Source organism: Protopterus annectens, chromosome 16.part0, assembly GCF_019279795.1.
Source record: "Protopterus annectens isolate FY-2018-M chromosome 16.part0, PAN1.0, whole genome shotgun sequence".
NCBI lineage: Eukaryota > Metazoa > Chordata > Ceratodontiformes > Protopteridae > Protopterus > Protopterus annectens.
Window position 1 is genome coordinate 384,005,146 of NC_056750.1, and position 20,756 is coordinate 384,025,901.

General features: G+C 40.4%; 1 protein-coding gene across 1 annotated transcript in view; it reads left to right on the forward strand.

The window, feature by feature from the left end:
• The window catches only part of C5 (complement C5), a 1,726,304-nt gene that overhangs the window by 1,433,023 nt on the left and 272,525 nt on the right, over window positions 1-20,756 (forward strand). The window contains exons 34-35 of the mRNA XM_044057986.1: window positions 584-686; window positions 780-854. Coding sequence (XP_043913921.1) covers window positions 584-686; window positions 780-854 — 178 coding nt within the window. The remainder of the gene's footprint in view (window positions 1-583; window positions 687-779; window positions 855-20,756) is intronic.

Consider the following 20,756-nt stretch of genomic DNA (forward strand, 5'->3'; position numbering starts at 1 on the left):
AGGTGACAATGCAAAAGGTAATACACCACTGCATTTGAGTCAAGGGGGCTTATATGCAAAAACATTATCTTTGACAGTAGTATGGTGCCACCTACTCCAAATGCCTCTCTGTGAGGTGCCAGCATGGAAAGACATCAGCCCAGAACTCTTAACTAACTACTCAGAAGAGGAAGCGTCCACTGTCTAACCCCCACAGTAGGGCAAACCAAGGTGACAATGATCACTAGGTTAAGCGAGACTAGCCAGCAAACTCTGGGGGGCTGGGATTTCTAGTAGTTAAGCTGAAAGTGCAAGGCACGGTAGGAATGCAGTACCCCCCCCCAAAAAAAAAATGTAAAAATCACCTACTTTCAGAAAGTGGTCTGAAAATGCTGACACTTACAAAACAAATTTGCTGTTATGAGCAAAAAAAATGCTGTTTTAAATAGTTCTGTATTTTCATATATCATGCATTATTTTATTATATATGTCAGTGCAAAAAGGAAGATCAATTAACAATGATTTCCTGTTGAACACAGATGCACAAATGCATTTGCAAAGTCTTGTTGACTAGTGTTGATTAACAGTGTAAAAATTATTTTAGATACATACCACAACCTAATGAAGCACAATCAGAATCGTCCCATGCTGTGATGGACATTGGCCTAGTTAGTGGACTAGAAGCTGAAGAAGAAGATTTAAAAACTGTACGTTTTGCTCCTACACCATATCTATCATTTACGCTAGTTGCTTGAAAAACATTTATTGTGCATTAAATTTGTTTTTATCTCTTTTTGCAGATTTCCACTGGAGTTGATCAGCTGGTTTCAGATTATCAGATAGTTAACAATCATGTTATTCTTCAGTTTGACTCGGTAAAATTAAAATATTTATATTTTTATTATTACAAAAATTATACATTGCAATGAAGTATAAAAGTATTGGGAATAAGAACATTTTAAATTTACATTACAGTCTGTGTGAACAGATTGAGTCTGCAGAACACAAAAATGCTAGCACTTATCAAAGCACAAAATTCTATATCTATATCTATATTTTCCCAAAATCATCATGGATGTTTAATTTCTGGCTTGTCCCAGGGACTCAAAGTAGTTAATGACAACTGAAATAATGACCACACACATACAGGTACTTGGCTTTTGTGTTTAGGACTAGAAGGAATTCTGTTCCTTTCATATAATGGCAGTGAAAGGGGAATGTGTTGTTGATGACTTAATATGACCTATTAACTGAAGAACCGGTGCATCAATAACAATTAGAAAAACTCTAAAAACTATATGGCATAAACTTATTACTTATAGCACCAATACTGGAACCTACTCTGGAAGGAACAGATCTAAACCTAATAGTATCAAAATGTACTGAGGATAGGAACTCAAATCTCGATGTGGCTAGCCATTTTAGAACAAAAGGTTACCTAACAGTATAGATTACTTTAAACTTAGGCACAGAGTCAAACTAGTCTAAGAAGGTAATGGATTTCTTGGGAATTTATTGTGACAAAGTATGAGGATACCAGTAAAACTTTGTAGCAAAATATAGGTTCATAGATGTGTACTAGGATAACGGCCCTGGAGCCTTTACAGGCCTTGCCCATAGGATTACCCTGGCTTCGTGCCACCTGACCTGAGTTCCTAATGCCTCTGTCTAGCAAAGCCACTGGAGTGATCCTCGGGGTGAATTTTCTATTTCCCATCCACTCATCAAGATTTCTTTTGAAGAGGGCCAGTAAGATGCTCTGCTTTACATGTATGGGTTATGAACCTGTTCCTCCAGCATGTTCTGTTGATTGTGGTAATAAGGTTGAGGTCTCTGGAGCATATGGTGTGGAGGTATTGGGATTTCTTTAGATGTAGCCTTTCTAACAGAGCTGGGTTAGACAAGGCTTTTTAAGTCAAGCAGAGATCGCCTCTAAGTAGGTGATATGAGAGAGAGAGAATAGTGGGAGTTTTTTTGAGTCTGTCCATACAGGACAAGTGCTTAAGGCCTAGCATCCTCTTTGTAAGGTACTTTTGCGGCCTATCCAGTTGTTGCAGGTGTCTAGTGAGGTACATGCAAAATGGGGCATTGTACTCTGTGACTGGCCTAATGAGGGAAGAGTAGAGGGAGACAATGACCTCTTTCTTCCTGGATGTAAAACCCTTAGTAATGAGATGTGCCACACAGAAGAACTTTCTGACCACAGAGGCAATGTGGTGATCAAAAGAGAGGTTGTGATCAACCTGTGTTAATAGATCTCTTATAATTTCGTCTGTGTTCAGTGGACTACCACTGATGTGATAATTCAAGGGAACTGGGTTTTTCCCAAGGGGGATGATGACACATTTTTTGGCATTGAGCTTAAAGCCATGGTCCTGGCACCAGTTATTGGTCTCATTGAGGCCTTTCTGTAGGATGTCAACATCACTTGAGGAGTTAATAATAGCTCCCAACTTGCAATCGTCTGCAAACTTTGTCAGCCAGAGTCCCTTCATGTTGGTCTGGACTTCAGAGAAGTAGATACCATACAGGAGAGGACCCAGGACCGAACCCTGTGGGACTTCACTCGTGACTGGTCAACAGTCTGACTTAGAGTCAGCTACTTTCACACTGTGGATTCTATCTGTGAGCCAGTTTGCAACCCACCTAGTGATATAGGGGTTGATGCCTACCTTAGTGAGTTTTTCTATGATTCCTAAGTGGGGAATGGTATCAAAGGCCTTGGCCAGATCAAGGTAAGCTATATGAACCACCTTGCCTTCAGCCACAGCTCTGGTAACTAACTCAAAGATGTTGACTAAGTTGAGCAGGCATGATCTATCATTCACAAAACCAAACTGTTTAGGATACAGAGTTTGTAGATTCCCCATATCCTTGTTTATTAGGTCCATGATGATCCATTCCATAGCTTTGCATATCACACTCGTCAGGCTAATGGGGCGATAGTTCCTGGGGTCTGTGTCTCTCCTCCCTTGTGGAGAGGGATGACTGTAGCAGTGCACCATTCAGTAGGGACAAAGCTTGAGGTGAGGCTGTGATTGAACAGGGCACACAGGTGAGGTGCCAGTTCAGTCTGTAGTTCATGTAGAATACACCCAGGGATATTGTCAGGTCCCATAGAAGCTATATTCTTGGCCTTGGACAGTGATGTTTTAACCTGTGCAGCAGTAATACTGGGTGCCTGGCAATCTACTGGTATTGTGATTGGTCCTTTGATAGGGGAAGAGAGGGGTAAAGTTGGCATTGAATCTGTCAGCCAGTATATTGGCAATATCTGTTGGCTTGGTATAGGAGTTACCATTGTGTAGTAGCTCAGAGCAAATCTGGGTATTGCCATGGAGATTCTTTACATAACTATAGAATGGTTTGTGGTTGTCTTTACTATCTGCTGCAATTCTATTTTCATAGCTAGCTTTAGAGGATTTGATGAGGGATCTCAGCCTTTTGTTGAGGCTGCTAAGGGAGTTTTTCCAGTCCTGGGAGTTCACCTTATTCCACATCTATTTCCTTCTTCTGTTGTAGAGTTTGTTTATGGCAGGGGACCCCCTGACTGGCTTCCTTTTTTTGAGGAGAGCATCTTGGTTCTATTGGGTATAGAAAGATCCATGCATTTGTGTACGTGTTCATACAGTGCATTGGTGTATGATTTGGTGGTCATGCAACTATGCTCCATTTGCATGGGTGCCGTGAAGTTAGCCACCTCTGTTTTTAGGAGCCCAAAGTTAGCTTTGTAGAGGTTTTTCATGGTGGTTTCCTTTGTGGGGGTGGGGTGGGAGAAATGTGGATTTCCAAGGTGATTAGTTTGCGGTTGGATCTAACCAGGGAGGAGTTGACTATTGATGTAGAGCAATGGTCACCCATGTTAGTAATGACCAGGTCAAGGATGTTGCTACCTGTAGTGGGGATAAAAACAAGCTGGTCCATGACTTCCAGAAAGCATTGGGCAAGTGTATTGGTACATGAACTACAAGTGTAAGAAAAGCATCGTGGCAATTTGTCAATATGCAGCTACTAGAAATGTGGCTCAATGTACTGTATTAGTCAAAAATGAAATTTTCTGAAAATTCTAAATCTATAGAACCAACATATTGACAAGTACTATGCATTCAGAGACAGCCACTGGCCCCAAGCATTGCTGTGGAATACATATATGCCCAATCCCATAATAATCTGCTCTCAAGGAAGTTTACAAGCACAATACTTTCTCAGTTTATTTCACCTTTATGAACCAGGATTTTAAATAGTACTAAGTTCTGTTTATGCAGCTCAGTGAAATATGATTTAAAGAACTATATATTGTCAAGTACTCCAGTAGCTCAGTATCTAATTCAGGAGAAGCAATGCACATTCTACTCTGACTACAGAACAGCAGAGCAACTCTTTGTCCATGCACAGATATAAAAAGGTTCACGGCAGCATGCCAATACTAGCTACATGTGGTTTGTGGATCAAGATAAGGCACATAATAATGTACCCCACAATAACTTATAGCAACTACTACAGCAATGCAGGGTTCAAGGGCCACTTTTCTATGCCCTTCATTCCTGTATTGAGGAGTGATAGTTGTGTTTGTGCTCCTAGCATTAAATTATCCCTCATACTTGTAATTTTTGGGGACATGATATCAGTATGCAAACAATGTCTAAAGAGTATCCCATTTGATGAAGTGAGTACTACATCCTTGATTGTGGATGATGTTACCCTCTTAACTTCATCTGATTGTGATCTCCAGAATGCAATGTTTTCATTCAGTGCTAAGTGTGAATTAGGTGAGATGAAAATCATACCTCCAAATCATCCCTCTCAACCTGGAAACATCAAAAATCTGGACAAAGGCCCATGAAAAATAGGTACAAATCTGTATGCTGATTAAAATAAAAATTGCATACATAACTGTGTAACCCTGCCCACTCCAATGGAATTGTGGGATACCAACTTTCAAATGCAAACTGAAGAACAGACAAACAAAATAGACCCTGTAGTAAATGCTAACCATTTTTTTGAAATGTTTAGCAATGATATTAACTGGGAAGGGAAAAGATGAACTTTAGGATTTTGTTTTTGGTGACTTGCAGTATGTGGGTTTAATGGTAGGCAATATTCTAATCTTAGCAAAATAATATTATAGTTTGCTAGGACCTCCAAAAGTCATTTTCCATGGCCTACTGATCAGTGGCATAGCTTGAGTTTGTGCCACCTGGGGCTGTCTGAGTTTGCTGCCCTTCCGCCCTCACAAGATCATGGTTGAATGGGGCCCCCCCATACACAGCCCTCCCCCTGCAGCCATTCCAATGTCCCATTACTTAGCTATTTTGCCCCATTTACCATAAACACTGTAATATACATACTGCTTTACTTCTACGATGATTATTTGGATATTTTTTAAAACTTTTATTTTATATTTTATAGTACAAACATTAATAGACATCTGCTAAACAAAGCAATACAGTCTCACAGTGAAAATAGACTTAGCATTAAAACTTCTCTGCCCTTGAAACTCACAATCACTGAAACCCACACTCAAAGAAAATGCATCTGGCCAGTAGCAGATAAAGCTTACCTTTAGGCTGTTTTCAAATCATAGCCTCCTTGCACATGAAACATACATGTGTTCTTTGATATACCTTCCTGATTGTATTAAATTGCATTCCTTATATAATACATCACACTTGTTTGAGCAAGTTTTAAGTTTATTGTTTTGAACAATTTTCCAGTAAGCAATAAAACAAAATGCATGAACCAATAATGACAAAACTGCCCAATTCAGAACATTTCCATCATAAAAGCCTACTCAAACATCTACAATCCACCAGTATTAGTAAATATGCACAATCTTTGCAGAAGTAAAAGTCATCTAAATAATTCAACATTAAATAGATATGTAAGATCTGTAACTGATGAAGAGGTTGCAGCTAGCAAACAACGTAATATTTCATTGTTATATCTACAAATAAAGTGCCTGCTGTCCTTGAGGAATAAATTGCCTATGTTACATGAAAGAAAATGATAAGCTAGTAATATTGCAATAGGGAATGGATAGCAAACTGCTAATAGGTTCATAGTTACAAGGTAGCTCTGCCAAAGATGACATTCTCAGGACTGCAGTATCCACCTCCTTTAAAAGTACAACAAAGTACTGTATCAGCAATCCATCTACATATTGTGGGAGTAGAACCCACACCCTTCTGCATCAAAAACAAGTATTCTACCTGTTGTGCTACTAACAACACAAACAGACTTGGCATAAGCAACACTAAATTTCTCTCCCCATGAAGAACTATACAGCACAAGAAATCTGGAAAATGACAAAATGTATTTGGGGGGGGGGGGCAAAAGCCCAAAACCAGGGACACATTTTAAACATTGCTTGTATAATCTTAGAAAAGTTGCTAGAATAAAATGTTTTGCGTTACCATGCATTTCCTGAAAGATAGGAAGACTGAAACTTAAATGGCTGTCATTATTTAATGAATTCAGTTCTCACTGATTTGCCAGAAAACCACAAATTTTAAGAGTAACAGACCAAAACAGGATAGTTGAGAACTAGTTAATTCCTTAAATCACAAATGATGGTGGTATGGGTAGAGAATTTAGGTTCTTGCTCCTTGTATCTACGGTACAGGGTTTGAGTCTGAGAAGCTCTAAACAGCAGTTATTCCTACCTGGGGCACACACACACACAGACACACACACACACAGACACACACACACACACACACAGACACACACACACAGACACACAGACACACACACACAGACACACAGACACACACACACACACACACACACACAGACACACACACACACACACACACACACACACACACACACATACATGCTGGAGGAGGACTGGAGCCAAGCCGTGGAAGAAAGATGAATGCCTGAACACAGACCTGTCTGCAGAAGCTGACGTCATTGTGTACCCCCAATATTTTGCTCTCAAAACTGATATTTACCAAGGAATTTGGTGCGGTTGAGAGGTCTTCTCCAAATCATAAGACACATCCTATGGTTTACTCACAGAAAAATAGTGGAATGCCATCTGCAGGTGATGGGGAAAACTACTTTAAGCATCTTGAGGTGTTGTTTTGTTTAGGTGATGATAAGAGGGGATCAGGAAACTGGCCAGTAGATGAATTATTTCTACAGAACTCTGGCATGAAGCAAGCGATATGTCATAGGATGAAAAGTACAGCTGGATAAGTAAAATTTATCATAACAGTAGATGGTCAAATATTCACTGCTGCAGTAGCCTTTGCTATGTGGGTTATACCCACAAAGGATATAACAGCCAGCTTCCAAAGCTTCAGAGCACCTTTCACTTGCATGGTCTCAGCAAAGCTTCATCTGGACTTAGAGAAGGAATCAAGCTTATAGTGGCTTGTAAAAGTATGTACTAAGGACTAAGTAGCAGCTTCTAGAATACTTCTTCTAGAATCCAACCCTTTCCAAAAAGTCATAAATGAAGCCAAGGCCCTTCTAGAGTGAGATTTGATCCTACCTGGAATAGTTTTATTATGGTGAGTATAACAAACGTTAACAGCCTCAAGTCAACCATTTGGACATAGTCTGTTTTGACATAGGTTGTTCTTTCTTCCTTCTTTTAGAAGAAATGAACAACTGATCCAAAGGTTTGAAAGATTTAGTTATATTAAGATAGTATCAAAGTTGTCTGTAGACATCCAAGGTATGGAGTATCCCTTTCCTGGCATAAAAAACACAACAAAAAAAAAACAAGGGTTGGATTGAGGAAGTGGTTACTGCAGCAGTGATCATTTCAATATCTACTGTTATAGAAAATTTACTTACACAACTGTACTATGTTCATCATATTGATCACTGCAGACATGCCTCTTAAGTGTACCTCATTATGAGGAACGTACCTCATTTGGGGTCTTAAAAAGTTCATGTTCCTCGAAGTTCCACATTGAAAGACACTGTCACACATTCAGTGTTAGGAATTTTTTTTTAAGTGAAATCCATGGTAAATAGAAATTAATCATATTAATTCATTAAAAGATCTTCTTTATAAGTAAAACCAGCATATTTTAACCATCTTATGACCTTCCTAGTTGAAGTTATTAGTAAGCCATTAGTATGTGTTCCACATTTTGCCCATTTGTTCCACATTATGAGTGCTTGTGTTCCTCATTTTGGAGATGGAAGGTTGAAAGCTATGACTGCTGATGTAGCCTTAGCTACATTGGTAGATTACCTTAGCTAACTACATTTGGAAGGTGGAAGAGTCCAGGAAGCCCTGGAGTATGGTCTTAGCAATCTTGATCTGTAACTAGTTAAGGAATCAAGCTTATAGTGTTTTGTAAAAGTATGCACTGAGGACTAAGTAGCAGGATCTAGAATACTTCTAGAATCCAACCATCTCCAAAAAGCCTTAGATGAAGCTAAGGCCCTTGTAGACTGGGATTTGACCCTGCCTGGAATAATTTTGTTATGGTGAGTGTAACAAAAGGTAACAGCCTCAGTTAACCATTTGGACATAGTCTATTTTGACACAGGTTGTCAAGATAGTAGCCGAGTTGTCCGTGGACATCCAAGGTATAGAGTATCTCTTTCTCCCTCATTTTTAGGTTCAGGAAAAAAAATGTGGAGATGGATAGTTTGGTTGAATTAAACTTAAATATCACTTTAGGCATCAAAAAAGGATTAGTTCTTCAAGAAAATCTGTCCCTATGGAAAATGAGACAAGGTCGACTCAACAGAAGAGTTTGCAATGCAGATACCCTTCTTGCAGCAGTCAGAGAAATCGGTAAAACTGGTAAAGTAGACAGGCAAGAACAAACTACTATAAAAACAAAAGAACGGAGGAAAAACCACGCTGCAGCACAAAACTAAATAATAATGATTAAGCGCTTTTCATTTATTTCAATAAACAAACTTCTTCAGATCAAGTAAAACAGGAAATCACAGTTTAAATACACTCAAGGCTGATATTCTCGCAATCAATTAACTGCTTAAAGTGAAAGCGCACTTGTCGAGCGCATCCTAATTGACAAGCACGACTAAACTTGTAAAAAACTTATAAAACATAAGCTAAAAATCAACTTAGTAAAAAATTAATACAGATAAACAATATTCATACTAAACATCTAACCAACTACTATGTGAGCAAAACAAGAGAGTGGAAACAAATAAATAAAACCTACACTAGTGCATGTACATAAAAGTGGAATATCTTACATATAAGTTTTACTTAGTTATTTCAATCGACCTGAGCATGTCAGTTCAGCGTTTTTTATGGGCATTATCTGTTTAGGTTCCAGATTTCTACTTGGGTGTACTATTTGTCATTTAATTGTGTCTTGATATTGGATGTGTCTATAGTATTCGTACCTTAGATTGTAAATACTGCAGTTAGTATTACACTTTTATGTACATGCACTAGTGTAGGTTTTATTTATCCGTTTCCACTCTCTTGTTTTGCTCACATAGTAGTTGGTTAGATGTTTAGTATGAATATTGTTTATCTGTATTAATTTTTTACTAAGTTGATTTTTAGCTTATTTTTTATAAGTTTTTTACAAGTTTAGTCGTGCTTGTCAATTAGGATGCGCTCGACAAGTGCGCTTTCACTTTAAGCAGTTAATTTATTGCGAGAATATCAGCCTTGAGTGTATTTAAACTGTGATTTCCTGTTTTACTTGATCTGAAGAAGTTTGTTTATTGAAATAAACGAAAAGCGCTTAATCATTATTATTTAGTTTTGTGCTGCAGCGTGGTTTTTCCTCCGTTCTTTTGTTTTTAAATCAGTAAAACTGTTTTCCATTTTATGAACCTCAAGTCAGCCAGATTAGTTGGATCAAATGGAGCAAATGTTAACCTCTAACACAAAATTAAGATACCAAGGAGGGACCACCAGCTTTCTTGGAGGCCTCTTATGCAGAACCTTTTTCAAGAACATTTTGACATGAGACTGCACTGAAAGAGGAGGATCCATGGGCAGACATGCTGAAATGCCTGATAAATTAACCTTGATAGAGGAATAACAAAAGGTCATAGGTTACTAACTCATATAAATATTGTAGAACCAAGAGACAACTAGCTCTGAATAGGTGCTAGTTACATTGTTGGCACCAACTAAAAATTCTTTTCCATTTGCTAATGTATGATTTTCTACTATCAGGCGTTTTTTTCATCCATTAGTGCCATTACATCCTCAGCAAACAGGTGCCTAAAAGGAATTAAGACCCTATCATCCAGGTAGTCAACTCAAGTTGAATTATGTCAGGGTGTAACAAACAACCCCGTTTTTGTGTGAGTAGATCTAGTCTGTGAGGAAGCTTGTGGTAATTGCCCCTGGCCATTTATTTATTTGACATTTGTTGATTGGGAAAGTCTGACTGGGTCAGAAACCTATTTTCAGTGCAGGCCCAGAATGAATAGCTCCACAAAGTAAAAACATTTGATATAATAAAGTACAGCGATATTTACATTTACATGTGGAAGTGTAGCTTACAAAGTCACAAAGGCACTCTCATTGACATATGGGCAGTTGATAATCATTTACAACAGTAATTTTGCAAGAAATACAGAAATAAAGTTCAATACAGTTAGTTTATCTAAATACAATTCTTTTAAGTAGACTTAGTGTACACCTTTGAAAAGTATGTCTACATGGATTTTTAGGTTGACTGTTGTTAGATCTATGGAAAAAGAGATGTAAAGAAAGTAAAGGTTATCTAATATAGCAGCTAATTTGGAGAGAGAAGGGGAACTTAATATTTGAGGTTAGGACTCAATAAATCAGGTCTCTGTCTTATTGGGGGGGGGGGGTAAGAGGAAGGTAGGGTAAAGTAGAACCAGAAAGTGTTGGGGGAGGGGTGGGGGAGGACGAAGTATAGAAGAGTTAATAAAGAGGAAGGTGGGGAAGGGGGTAGGAAAGGGGGCAGCTAGGTTAAGTGGAGCAGAGTTGCTAAGTTGTTTTGGAACAGGGGCAGTTGCTTGTATCTTTGCAGTGCTTTTTTAACGTGAATTTAAAATTCTTGTGGTTTGTAATTGCTCTGATGCTGGTTGCGAGGGCATTCCAGAGCTTTGCTACAGAGTAGGAGTATAGACACTCTTCAGCTTTTTTGTTTGGTCTGTATAGGATTGCTAGTTGCTTGTCTTCAGATCTGAGTGTTCTGCTTGGTATGTAGGTTTGGATGAGTGACTTGAATGCTGGGAGTTATTGGGTTGATATATAACTTTGTGTGTCATATTGTGTTTTAGGCAGTCTAGGAAGTGTGGAAGGTTGAGTCACTTAAGGGTCCTGAGGGTTGTGCAGTGGTGTGTGCTGTCCAAAAGATGGGAGAGCCACAGGTGCCTGGGCCAGCAGGGAGTCACCACAATGATCTATGGGAACTGGGCAATTCCTTCTGAAGCTTCAGGATTACCTGGATGTTAGTGGAAAGGGTGAAAAAGCATAGAAGAATGTTCTTGTCCAAGAAAAAAAAGGCATCTGTCTTCCAGGCTTTCCCACATGGAGTCCTGGAACAGAATCTTGTAAGTTTGTTGTTCAGAGAGGAGGTAAAGAGATATACTTGAGAAACTCTCCACAGATGGATCAAATCTTGGAAGACCTCCCTTATCCCCTGATCTAGTTTCCATTTGTGAGGGTCTGCCTATGTCTTGCTCAACTTGTCTGCCACACAGTTTTCCTCTGACAGAATGCAGGATAAGTGTAGAATGAGATAATGCTGTGATGCAATATCCCAAGCTAACATGGCTAGTCTACAAAAGGGGTACAAGCTGGATCTCACTTGCTTTTTGATGTACCACATGATTGCGGTATTGTCTGTAACTACTTGAAGAGGTCTCGTGGACCAAAGATAATTTAGAGAGTTGAGTGCCTTGATCAGGGTAAGCATCTCTTTGATATTTATGTGCTTGCATCTGTCCCTGGGGTCCCACACCCCCTGCAATTTTATACCCCCTGAAACTGCTCCTCAAGCAAAGTCTCAAGCCTCTGTTAAGTAACTGGCTGCTTTGGTGCCGGGAGAGAGAGGGCAGAAGGGGAGACCTTGATTTAACTATATCTATTATCTCCACCAACTGATTTCCCTTCTGACAAACCCCAGATTTGAAAAGATAATGGGTCTTGATCCTGGGACCAAAGAGATTTCAGATACCTTTGCATCTCTGAATAAAGTGGAATCTTGCCAGGGGTATCATGAGAATCATAGACACCCTGAGATACATAATCCTGGGGTATTTCCTCACAGTGACTTGAGGTCTGAGTGGAAAACCTTAGAAATAAATCTAGATCTATGTTTTCCTCTGGAAGAAATCTCTTTGAACTAGGTGTTAAGTTCGTATCCTAGGAACACAATCCTTTGGGAGTCATGAAAGACTTTTGAATGTTCTGTTGGAATCCCAGCTTGTGTAACAGATCTCTCACCAAAGAGAGAGAGAGAGACAGAGAGATTCCTGACACTTTGAAAAAGATTCTGCGATGAGCTATAATTGGAGCTAGAGATTTTGTGAACACTCTTGGTGATGGATAGTCCAAAGGATAAGACAGAAAACTGATACTGTAATCCAGACACAGAAAACCTTAAGGAACATCTGAAGTCTGGATAAATAGAGGTGTGATGTTCAGTATTTTTTTCTATGCCTAGTGTTGCCAGGAAACTTGAAAGAGGAAGACAAGGTAATTGGTTGTGAAGTGACATCATTTTGAATTTGGACACTGTCACAAAGAGGTTTAGGAAAGAAAGAACCAAAACTGTTCTCCAAGAATTTTATTTATTTCTTTAGCACTAGTATCATCCTTGAATAAAACCCTTCCCCACCTGGAAAGGAGAAACTGGTTCTATCTCTCCTTGGGACAGTATGTGATGAAGAACAAGTGGGAACAAGAGAATCTGACCTGGAGAATGAGCAATGATCCCCTGGAAAGGAGGAATTTCCTTCCACTTCCATGAGTAACCACGATGAATGATTTTCAGAACCCATTCATCTGAAACTGTCAGTTGCCAAAGAGAAAAATTGAGATTCAGACTTTCTGGAAGAAAAAAAAAAGAGGCCAGAGTGGGAGGGGTTCACAAGGTTTCTTGAATAATCATTCAGACTTGTAGGAATGTCCTTCCTTTTGGGAGGTTTGACAATTTTGGAACCCCTTTCCATTTCTTCTTAAATGGCTGTTTACTTGTATTTTGTTGAGATTGCCAAAACTGGATGAGGAGATAGAAACTTTCTTTGAAAATGTGGAAAAATAAAGCTTAAAATTCTTAGATATTCCTTGGATCAGCTTTCTCCTTTCCTCACACTTTTTGACCACCTCTGCAACATAAGGGCCAAACACTACATCTCTATCCAAGGGATAATATAACATCTCTGGGAAATTCTGAGAATGCAGCCATGCAAACCTCCTCAAAACAGTACCAGTGGCTATAGCCCTGGAAGAAGTATCACAGAGTCATACACATACTGCAGACAATGAGTGGTGACTTATGCAACAGAAGAAACCAAGTTATATAAAGCAGGTTTTTCCTAACGAGAATAAACTGCAGATAAAACATTCCTCATACATTCACAATTTGTCAGAACAAACATTTACATATGAGCCTGAAAATTTAAAATTCTAAAAATCAAAGCTGCAGAAGTCTACCCTTTTTTCCAATACCTAGCACTGATTTTCCTATCCTTATCAGAAAGAGTAGGATTGAATTAAGTAAGAGTTTAGTAGCAGTGGGATCAACTAAATCTATAGCTGCTGGGTCAGGTTTGGGAAGTGTGTGTAACAATTTAAAAGACTGAGGAACTTTGTGCATCCACTCTGCCTTTTTAGGTACAGTTGGCTACACTGCCGTTTGTGCACACACACACACACACACACACACACACACACACACACACACACACACACACACACACACACTCTGTCTAAAGAAGACAAAACAGGAGGAATGGCTGTATATTCTCGAAAATGCTTCTGTAACAACTCATAGTATTTTCTGAGGGACTGATAGACTTCAGTGTTCATAGGTTCATTGAATCATAGGAAGTTACTAGGCTATTGGCCCTGAGGCCTTTACAAGCCTAGCCAAGAATTTAGCCCATGTTCTGACAAGTCAGCACCCGATGCCCCTATCCAGTAGCGGCAAAGGTGGAATCCCAGGGGTACCCTTTCTGTTCCCCATCCAGTTATCCAGGTTGTGCTTAAAAAGGGTTAATGAGGTACTCTGCTTAATGTAGAGAGGGAGTGTATTCCACAAAAGGGCGATCTCTGGGACACAAATCTGTCCCGCCAACAAGTCCTATTGATGTCACAGACCAAGCTGAGGTCATGCGTGTGGATTACTCTAGTGGAGCTTGACTTGCGGATATGCAGCAGTCCCACCAAGACAGGGTCTGAGACTGTTTTGTATGCCAGACAGAGGTCACCTCTGAGGAGTCTGTATGAGACTGAATAGAGAGACAGGGCTTTTAGCCTATCTTTGTAGGGTAGATGTTTGAGGCCCTGGATTCTCCTGGTGAGAAATCTATGTGGCTCTCCAGCTGCTGCATGTGCTTTGTGAGGTAAATGCTAAAGGGAGCATTGCTCTCAATAATGGGTCTTATAAAGGAAGAATACAGGAATGTTATGATCTGCTTATCCCTGGATGAGATACCCTTACTAATGAGGTGGCCATGTAGAAAGCTTTCCATACAACAGAGGCAATATGGTGGTCAAATTCAGTTTGCTATTAACCTAGGTGCCCAAGTCCCTCATGACTGATTGCATGCTTAGGACCTTGTTATTAATGTCATCATTTTGGGGATGTCACGCTCCTCAAAGGGGATGATGATGCATATTTTGTCACTCAGTTTTAGGCCATGTTTCTGGCACCAGTGATTTGTTTGGATGAGACCCTCTTGGAGTATGTCCACATCACTAGGGGAATTGATGACAGCGTCTAGCTTGCAGTCATCTGCAAACCTGGTCAGCCATAGCCTGCTGGTTTTGGCCTGCACCTCAGAAAACTATATCCCAAACAACAGAGGCCCCAAGATGATCCCTGGGGTACACCGCTCGTTATGGATCTACTGCTTGAGGTGGCTTCCCCTATTATGACTAGGTGGGTTCTATCAGTGAGCCAGTTTGCTACCCATCTGGTAACATACTGACTGATACCTAGTTGAGAGAGTTTATTGATTATATCTGAGTGGGGAATAGTATCGAAGGCTCTGGCCAGGTCAAGGTAGGTGGTGTGCACCGTCTTCTCCTCATCCATGGCTTTGATGACTGTCTCAAAGAAGTCGACCAAATTTAACAGGCATGACCTCCCCTTGACAAAACCAAACTGTGTGGAATTGAATGTTTGGAGGTTGCCATTGTCTTTCTTAATGAGGTCCATGATACTCCATTCCAAGGCCTTGCAAATTAGGCTTGTTAGTCTGATGGGTCTATAATTTCCTGGATTGGTGGATGCTCCACCTTTGTGCAAAGGGATGGCAGTGGCTGTCCTCCACTTGGCTGGGATGAAGTTGGTACTCAGGCTTTGGTTGAATAGTGTGTCTAACGGTGCTGTAAGTTCCTAGAGTTCATGTAGGATGCAGCCTGGGATGTTATCAAGTCCCATGGAGGCTGTATTTGTTGCCTTTGAAAGGGTAGTGATGACTTGCTCCCTAGAGATAAGGGGAGGGGGCAGGTACTGGTGATGTCCTGATTTACTCATTGGGGGGACAGAGGGGTGAAGTTTTCACTAAACCTGTCAAGCAGTAGGTTGGCTATATCTATGGCATTTATGTATTTGGTGACCTTGACCACTAGCTCTGAGTAGATATGAATGCTTCCTTTGAGATTGAGGGCATATGTGAAAAAAGGCCTTGTGGTTATCTTTAGTAGATGTGGCTAGTTTGGACTAGAATTTTTCTTTGGAGGATTTCACCAGTGCTCTTATTTGCTTGTTCAGGCTAAAGAGAGATTGCTTCCAATTAGGCACCTGCTCCTTCTTGGTCCTGGACATCAATTTTTTTCCTTTTATTATAGAGTTTATTTATTGTAGATGTCCACATGACAGGTCTACTCTTCCTTGAGGAGGAGGATTTTGTCCTGTTGGGTATTCCTGATTTCTATCAGCTATATAAATGCTCTTATAGTACTTTGGTGTAGGTTTGGACATATGTGCCAGTTCCTGTGGATGGAAAGGGGGCTGTGAAGCTGTTTATACCTTCCCTCAGGAGGTTGGAATCAGCTTTGTCTAAGTTTTTGTTTGACCCTAGCTGGGGTGGGGTGGGGGTTGGGGGAGATGGTGACTTCAAATGTGACTGCTTTGTGGTCAGATCTTACTAGGGAGGATGACACTGTAGGGATGTTGCAGTGGTTACCCATGTTGGTTAATGCCAAGTCCAAGATATTATCACCTTTTGTGGGGGTGTCAACCAGCTGGTCCAAGGCATTTGCATTGACAAAATCAAGAAATCGCTGGGCATTTGTGTTTGGGCATGAGTAGTTCTTCCAATCTATGGTTGGATAGTTAAAGTTGTCCAGCATCAGGGTAAAGGGTTGAATCCTGATAGATTTGAAGAGGTCCAGATAGGTGGAGTTGGCATCTTGAGTCAACGTTTAGGCCTGTAGATAGCTATAATTTGAAAAGGGGACTTGTCAATGGTTAACTGCACCTGAAGTGTCTCCTGTGTGTCATACTGTTTGACCAGCCTGGAGGTGTGTATGTCTTTAATATATATTGCAACACCACCTCCTTTTGCTTTGCTGCTCACGGTTTGGGGTCTGAATGTATGAGTAACCTGGTATGACTGGGGTACTCTCTACAGCTTTCTGAAACAGGTTTATGAGACTGCACAAATATCAGCATCTTGCAGGGTTAAGAATGCTTGCAATGAGTGAAGTTTCACATTTAGACCCCTAGTGTTTAGTAGCATGACCTTTAAAAAGAAGTTATGTTCTCACCATAACGTTCCATGTGAGTTGTCCATCTCGTCTTCATTCTTTACTGATGGGTTCAGAATCCATCCTCTGTTCCAACTCGGCCGCTTACTAAAGCTCGAGGTCTCAAACCAGCTTGTGGCTCCATCCCTATCTCATGATTCTCTAGTGCCTTCCTCAGATCTTGTTTGTGATGTATCCATACCCCTATACATAGATGACTACATCTAAATATATAAGCCCAGAATAGGATCAAAGCTTGCCAAATATCTCACTAAAAACCTCTTGATCCTCCAAAGCACAAAAAAAGCTGGGGTAGGAGGGTGGGAAGTAAGAATGAAGATGAGATGGACAACTCACATGAAACATCATGGTGAGAACATATTTTAATTTTATTATTTATTTAACATTTATTTACTGGGAGAGTCCGACTGGGCATGAAACCCTTTTTCAGCGGAGGCCCTGGGAGAAAAGCTCCATTGTTAGTAAACTATTTTGTTAGCAGAAAGAAAATTGTATAATACAATAAAGAAAAAAATAGTAACAGACATTCATAATGGTAAAAAGACTAGAACAGAATAAACTGGTCAAGTAGGAGACTAGACCAATAATCTTGTATAACAATGCTTCTAGAAGATAGTTCTTACAGTAGTAACAGGTCGTGACATTGTATACAATGAGATAGTGACATTGTGTACAATGAGAATCCAGCATAACTTCTTTATGTGAAGTTGTCCTATCTCGTCTTCCATCTTTACTGATGGGACAGTTCTCTAGAACCATCTTTCATGGATAGCACACAGGAGGATATTCTTCAGGACAGTGGAACCAAAGGTGGCCCTGTCCCTGGAGGCCCAGTTTACTTTGTAATGAGTAATAAAGGTATGAGGCCTTGCCCACATTGCTGCTGCACAAATGGCATCTATTGGTAATTTAGCTCTAAAGGCCTGTGAAGTTCAAACTGCTCTAGTAGAGTGTGCCTTTATTTTATTCTTCAATTGTTTGTCTGTAGATCCATAGGTAAAGGAGATGCAATCCAATAACCATTGGTAGTTTTGGATACTGCCACACCTTTTTTATTATCTGAAAATGATATGAAAAGTTGATCAGATTTTCTGTATTCTTTTGTCCTGTGCAGATAAAAATGCAGCTGTCTACGGATGTCTAGCTGATGAAGCATGTACTCTGCCTTATTGGCATATTTGGGGAAAAAAAACTGGTAAATATATGGATTGATTTAGAGTAAATTCTGGACACACTTTTGGTAGGAATGAAGGGTTAGTGCGTAATGAAATGCTATACTTATAGAATACTAGGTAAGGGGGTTTCATTGATAAGGCCTGTAGCTCCGACACTCTTCTAGCTGATATAATTGCTACTAGAAACAGAGCTTTCCAAGATAGAAACTTCAAACTACATGATGCAGCAGGTTCGAATGGAGGAAGAATAATGCATAACAACAAAAAGTTTAAGTTCCACGGTGGTAGAGGTGGCTTTATCAATGGTCTTAATAAGTTTGCTCCTCTGAAAAAGGTCTTTGAGACATGATATTTAGACCTTCACTTCCAGTATGAAAATATGAGATTGCTGCCAACTGCACTCTAATAGTAGCTGCAGCTGCTCCCTCACTGAAAGCTTAGCCAAAAATTCCAAAATAGATGAAAGGGGTGCTGAGAATGGATCAATTTGATTTTGAATGGCCCAGATAGAAAACATTTTCCACTTGCTAAGATATAGTTTTCTTGTTCACATCTTATGAAAAGAAATTAGGATATGTTGGACTTCAGGGGTGAAGTTATATAGCCTGGCTATATTGGGAACTAGAGCAGCTATGCTGTCAATTTGAATGAAGAGATGGGTAGAGAGCCCCCGATGAGCATGTCAGGAGATCTGGAACTGGGCGCAGATTCCATGGCTCCTCCAGAAGATGAGGCTTCAAGAAAGGGAACCATACTTGATGAGGCCAGTATGGGGTTGTTAGAATCAAGATCCTTCTCAGGCTGCTGGCTTTCTGAAGAACTTTGGGTATTAGAAGAAGGGGTGGAAATGCATAAAGGATTCCTGGGGGCCAATCGTGTACAAGTGCATCCCTTGGCGACTTCCCTGAAGGGGGGATCAGGGCAAAATAGCTGCTGCATTTTGCATTCATGGCTGTGGAAAATAGATTGCAGCAAGGCTGGCCCCATTTGTGAAAAAGTATGTCTGCTACTTCTTTCTTCAGAGACCACTCGTGTGGCATCAGATTTGCTCTGCTTAATTTGTCCACTATCACATTGCATTTTCCTGGGATGTGCATTGCTATCAGAAAATTCTGGGAGGATGTCACCCAATGCCATACTCTCAGGGCCACTTGACAAAGGGGGTAAAATCTGGTTCCTCCTTGTTTGTTTATTTACCACACAACTGACATATTGTCCAACTGTATTGCGATTGTACCCATTGGAAGAGAGTCTTGGAATGCCTGCAACACCATCAGCACTGCTGTCATCTCTAGTACATTGAAGTGCAAATGAGACTTGTGATCCTGCCAAGTGCCTTGGGCTGTTCTTCCCTGATAATGCCCCCCCGCCCTATCCATGGTCACTGTGGCTACTGAAGAAGGGGGAAATATTAGATGACCCACAGTTACTTGGTTGGAATGAAGCCACCAATGAAGGTCTTTCCTGCAGGACTCCATCAGGGTTATGAGATAGGTCACTGGCAGTTCCTGCATGGACCATTGGGTGAAAAGCATCCACTGGAGGATTCTCATGTGTAGCCTTGCTAGAGGAATCACCACTATTGCTGCTGCCATGGTCCCTAGTACTTTTAGGATTGTCCTTGCTTGTACTTTTGCCTTGTAAAGAAGGTTCTGGATTTAAAGTCGAAGAGACTGAATTCTGTCTGAAGGCAACTTGACTATGGTTTCTGTGTTTATTTTTATGCCTATAAAGACGATATGTTTTGATGGCAATAAAGCAGTTCATAATTTACTGAAATTCCAGGCTGGGCACATAGTTTCAGGGTAGTGTCTCCTGCCTGAATAAGTAGATGCTTGCTAGTGGCAGTTAGGAGCCAGTCATCTAGATATGGTAACACCCAGAATCCTAGACACCTCAAGTGAGCCGTAACTACTGCCATGCATTTGGTGAAAACTCTGGGGGCTATAGTGAGGTTAAAGGGCAGAGCTCGAAATTGGAAATGACTGACTCCCAGCCGAAGGTGCAAATGACTCCTGGATGGCCTGTCCATCTTTATATGGTAGTACACATCCTGGAGGTATATAGAGCACATCCAATTGTCTTTCCCTAAAAAGGGAAGTATTAACTGCAGCATGACCATCCAGAACTTTGTCTTTTTTACTGACCTATTTAGTCTGCTTAGATCCAAAATCAGTCTCCAGTTCCCTTTTTTTTTTGGAACTAAAAAGAACCTTGAGTAAGTTCCAAATCCTATCTGGTCTGCCGGGACTGGCTGGATGACTCTTTTTTGAAGCAATGTTTGGATTTCTAAGGTTGCTTGTTACCTGTAACTGGGTGGAACATCTGGCATTCTCTCTATTTTTGGGGGTAGAATTGAAAAGGGGATTATGTAGCCTCTGGATATAATACTTTACACCCACTTGTCTTTTGTTATATCTAGCCAGGCTTGTGGGTGCAAAGACAAGCATCCCCAGACTGCCTCCAGAGAGGAACAGTCGGGCCTCCTTTCAGGAGTGCTGATAGGGTTTGCCGAAGAAGGATTGTTCTCGGTTGTCCTGGTTCTGTGGACCTCTTCTGCCATGAGGGTGGCATCTTACATTATTATCTTATCTTCTGACCCTGGAGGTAGGTTCATCCTGTTTGTCTTGAAAGACCCTCTGTGATTTCTGAAACCACATCTTCCCACCCTTTTGATCCTTGGGATAGGGTTTAGAAGGAGTGGAAAAATG